This window comes from Penaeus chinensis, chromosome 13 (genome assembly GCF_019202785.1).
Source record: "Penaeus chinensis breed Huanghai No. 1 chromosome 13, ASM1920278v2, whole genome shotgun sequence".
Taxonomy (NCBI): domain Eukaryota; kingdom Metazoa; phylum Arthropoda; class Malacostraca; order Decapoda; family Penaeidae; genus Penaeus; species Penaeus chinensis.
In genome coordinates, this window is record NC_061831.1 from 26,559,938 (window position 1) to 26,564,937 (window position 5,000).

The 5,000-nt window shown below is 42.1% G+C and overlaps 1 protein-coding gene across 1 annotated transcript in view; it reads right to left on the reverse strand.

Moving 5' to 3' along the window:
- Positions 1-599: 599 nt before the first annotated feature.
- LOC125031636 (locomotion-related protein Hikaru genki-like) overlaps positions 600-5,000 on the reverse strand; it is a 5,173-nt gene continuing 772 nt past the window's right edge. Inside the window, exons 3-4 of the mRNA XM_047622520.1 lie at positions 4,516-4,689; positions 600-2,285 (exon numbers count right to left, since the gene is read on the reverse strand). Of these exons, the coding sequence (XP_047478476.1) occupies positions 2,089-2,285; positions 4,516-4,689 (371 nt within the window). The 3' untranslated portion in view covers positions 600-2,088. The remainder of the gene's footprint in view (positions 2,286-4,515; positions 4,690-5,000) is intronic.

Genomic DNA, 5,000 nt, shown 5'->3' on the forward strand with positions numbered 1-5,000 from the left:
ATTGACCAGTGGTTTGTTTACCAGTGGAAAAAGAGGGACGAAAGGAAAAGAAATGTGGAAAAGAAAGAAAGAAAGGATACGGTGCTCTCTTAACTCGAATTGGATTTTGACGAATAAAAGAAAGGAAGGGAGAAGAGAGAGAAAGGAAAGACAAATAAATCAATAAGTAAATACACTAATAAACAAAAGGAACAAATAAGGGATCTGTAAGCCGTGAAAAGGGATAAGTAAACCCACAAAATATAATGTATATGCAATTCAGATCACTGACTCTAGAATTATTTTGTTGCGTATGATAATCACTGTCCCAATTCTATTTTTTATGTCGGCAACAGCTACTTTTTTTTCAATAAATCCCCATGGCACATAGACGATTTCACTCACACTAGATGTATATTGTAGTAATTTACACACTTGGAGACAGAATATAGTGTATGAAGTTTTTTTTAGACTGTACATGATATGTTAAAAGGATAACTTTCTGATATATATATATATATATATATATATATATATATATATATATATATATATATATATATATATATGTGTGTGTGTGTGTGTGTGTGTGTGTGTGTGTGTGTGTGTGTGTGTGTGTGTGTGTGTGTGGGTGTATTTGTGTGCGCATTTTCAAGAAAGGAAAGATTAGAGCACTTGAAGGTATCCAGTACAGTACTACACTATATACATCAGGAAATTCAAAGGAATTACCTTTATAGAAATGAAATCTCAAGAGAGGAGAAGAAAGAAAGAAGAGTGAATATGAGAAGTTTCATAATAAATGGAATAAGATTAAAGAAATGTCCTGAAGTTGGGTCTTAATTAAGGCAATACAACCAGTTACACACACTCATGCCTAACAAAACCAGAATACTTTATTCTTGAAATGATCACTACAGTAGCGTTGTACACTGAATCGTTAAAATGATATTCCACAACGATTCGCCACAAGAAAGAACGAGAGAAGAAAAAAACACAAAGAAGGAAAGAAAGAAAGAGAGAAGAAAAGAGAAGAAAAAAACTTCCATCACCAGTTCCTCCAAATGATGCGCCAGAAACGTACTTTTTCTTTTATTTGCCGCGTTTGAACTTGCAGACATTACCTTGCAACCAAGGGGCAGTAAATCTCACACAAAAGAAAGAAAGACAGAAAGGAATGTACACGTTATAAACAGCGTCTAGAATGGCTATATCATAATGTACACTCCACTAGCACTGACTCTTGGAAGTTGTGTGACTAACACTACACGATCTGTATTTACAACATAGGCTAGGACACGGAGAACCTTCTAGCCTGTACATGCACTCGTGTTGATGATACCTATAACATTCATCTTTATTTATTTTTTCATCTTATTTTTTTGTTCATTTATTATCTGCTTATATCATCCTGTGTGCATGCAGTTACAAAATATCTTATCTGAAAAGTCAGAATAGCTACGAAGTAAAAGGAATTGGTTAGTTCTCAAGGTGGTTGTGATGTCTTCTGCTGGTTCGTTTGGGGGGGGGGGGGGAGGGGTTATGCGAAAGGAAGAATTAAGAAAAAGGGAGAAGTTATAAAAGGGGAGGAGTCATGGGAAGGGAGGGGTTATGAGAGAGAAAGAGTTATGAAAAGGGAGGAGTTATAAGTAAGGAGTTATGAAAAGGGAATTATGAGGGCTCGACCAAACGAAAATACAAGGAGAATCCAGAAGGACAGTGGGGTCAAAGGGCAGCAGGCGCGAGAAAGGAAGTTGGTGGATGCGTTAATAGTATTGTGAGGGGAGATCAAGGGCGGGAGAAAAGGGTAAGAGGGGAAGCGCCACAGTAAAATCATAAACGCATTTACACGGGAAGGGAGCGACCACACGATCTCCACATGTTGATGCCATCCGCCAAGCCAGGCTCACGCACCTCTCGCCCTTAGACACATAACACGGAACGAGTGCTCCTTTCACCCAAAGGACACAACCAGCAATTAGTGTTTATTTGATCCAAAGACACATAACCCGGAAGTGGAGCCCCCTTTTTCCAAAGAGACGCAACCCGGAACTAGTGGCTTTTCACCCTCGGAGAGGCTGCAGCAGGGAGAGGAGGCGCAGGGATCCCTCAGCCGAAGGACGGGACGCAGCGGGTGACGGGCGAGGACCAGCGGCGGGTGTGAAGGCAGGTAAGGCGGTCGGGACCAGCTGGCCGGTAACCTGGGCGGCAAGTGACCAGTACGGTGGCGCCGATGTGGTACCGGGGCCGACGGGGCGACACGTGGCCGTGCTGGGGCTCGCCGGGGTGGGCGCACGACTCCACGCCTTCGGGAGAAACGGGGGCTGTCAGGGGGTTCTGCTCCAGGGGGAGTCTTATATATTTTGCATTTTAATATATCATGCGTGAATGTGATATCTACCCCCTCCCCCTCTCTCTCTCTCTAACTCTCTCTCTCCTCTCTCTCTCTCTCTCTCGCTCGCTCGCTCTCGCTCTCGCTGTCTCTCGCTCTCGCTGTCTCTCGCTCTCGCTCTCTCTCGCTCTCTCTCGCTCTCTCTCGCTCTCTCTCTCCCTCTCTCTCTCTCTCTCTCTCTCTCTCTCTCTCTCTCTCTCTCTCTCTCTCTCTCTCTCTCTCTGCTCTCTCTCTCTCTCTCTCTCTCTCTCTCTCTCTCTCTCTCTCTCTCTCCCTCTCTCCCTCTCTCTCTCTCTCTCTCTCTCTCTCTCTCTCTCCCTCTCTCTCTCTCTCTCTCTCTCTCTCTCTCTCTCTCTCTCTCTCTCTCTCTCTCTCTCTCTCTCTCTCTCCTCTCTCTCTCTCTCTCTCTCTCTCTCTCTCTCTCTCTCTCTCTCTCTCTCTCTCTCTCTCTCTCTCTCTCTCTCTCTCTCTCTCTCTCTCTCTCTCTCTCTCTCTTTCTCTCCCTCTCTCCCTCTCTCTCTCTCTCCCTCTCTCTCTCTCTATCCCTCTCTCCCTCTCTCTCTCTCTCTCTCTCTCTCTCTCTCTCTCTCTCTCTCTCTCTCTCTCTCTCTCTCTCTCTCTCTCTCTCTCTCTCTCTCTCTCTCTCTCTCTCTCTCTCTTTCTCTCCCTCTCTCCCTCTCTCTCTCTCCCTCTCTCTCTCTCTCCCTCTCTCTCTCTCTCTGCCCATATCATCATCCACATTTATCTTTACAAACACAAACGCAACATATCCTAAAAATGACAACAGAAAAATATAAAAAAATGAAAAATAAATAAATGAATAAATAAATAGGAAGAGAAAATCCTGCTTCACAAGAAACCACGCCAAAATGGGGAGATAACCGGAGGAGAGTCTGGGACATCAAAAGAAATCCGAGAATCTAGTCGTAATATACTGCAAGAAGGCGGGCCGAGCGAGCCATAAATCCGGACGGAAGATGAATTACAAAATGAGGATGAAGGCCCGAGAAAGAAGTCCGGGAGAGAGACAGATGCTTTAAAGACACTGGCAAGAAATGAAGGTAAATCAGGGTACCACAGTAATGGATCGCGCGGTTAATGCAAGGGCTTTGAAAGATGACCTGTTATTATGGGAGAGCCTGGCGTAAATCTTGCGACGGGTGTTTAGGTCACAGTTACAATATGGTATGAAATTTCGTGTTTTTCGTGAAAACAAGATATGCATTTTATGTTTAATTAATATGTTTTATGTTTAAGTAATAACTATGCGGCTGTAAAGCCTATGGATGCATTTAATTGTTATCATATTTAATAACGCTCGAAAAGAAAATTATTACGTTAGAAGGACATGTTATTTCTAATCTATATTCGTGGCGTAAATCTTGAAACATGAACTGACATCACAGTAACAGTATGGTATAACCTTTGCTACTTTTTCGTGTAACCAAGAGATGCATTTTATGTTTAGTGAAAAAATAAGAATGTATTAAACTTTATCTAGGTTATAATATGAAATGATGTTATAGTGACATTTGCTATTCCTGTAGTAAATCTTGGAACATGAACTGATATCACACTTGCAGTATCGTATAACATTAAAAGTTTTCGTGTTTGAAATAAACAACTAGCTTTTCTATTTTACAATTTTCCTTTCGTTATTAGTTTTCATTTTATAATTTTCTCCTTGCTTTGCTTTGTGAATGGCATATATATATAAATATGTATATATATATATATATATATATAGAGAGAGAGAGAGAGAGAGAGAGAGAGAGAGAAAGAAAAGTAGATTAGTAGAGTAGAAAGAAGAATGAAAGAAAGGAAAAAAAGGAAAAGAGAAGGTATATCTTAACATCTAAACCTATCGATCTGTCTATCCAAGGCAATAACAACAATAATAGCAAAGATGATAATACAATTAAAACATCAAATAGGTGAAAAATAATGGTACTTATAATAATTATAGAACAAAAATAATGATGATGATGATGGTAACAACAATAATGATAATGATAATGACGTTGATGATGATGATGGTAATGACAATGATAAAATGAAAATTAATCATCGACTCGATAATGATATTATAATAATGATAACATTTTCGACCCTAATGCTCGAAAAGAAAACGCTCTGGAACTCACACTGGGGCGGCGGGTGCGACCACGACCCCTCCTGAGTGCAGAAGGCCAGGGAGTGTCCACGAACTACATATCCGGCGTCGCAGCTGTACGTGATGGCCTCTCCGACCCTCCTGGTGATCGTCGCGCCGGTCACCTGTCCGTGGTCGGGGCTACGGACGGCTCGACACAGCACCTCTGTCGGAGGGAGGCGGTGGTGGGTGGGGGTTGAGACTTGGGGGCGGGTGGGGGGCGCTGAGATTTAGGTGGTGGAGAAGGGTAGGTTTAGAGAGAGATAGATAGATAGATAGATAGATAGATAGATAGAGAGAAAGAGAGAGAGAGAGAGAGAGAGAGAGAGAGAGAGAGAGAGAGAGAGAGAGAGAGAGAGAGAGAGAGAGAGAGAGAGAGATGAGGGAGAAAGGGGTGGGGGATGGAAAAATGACACTTTCCAAGGGACAGAACCGAGTCTCAAAGGGAGGATTTTGCAATTTTCTTGTTATAAATGA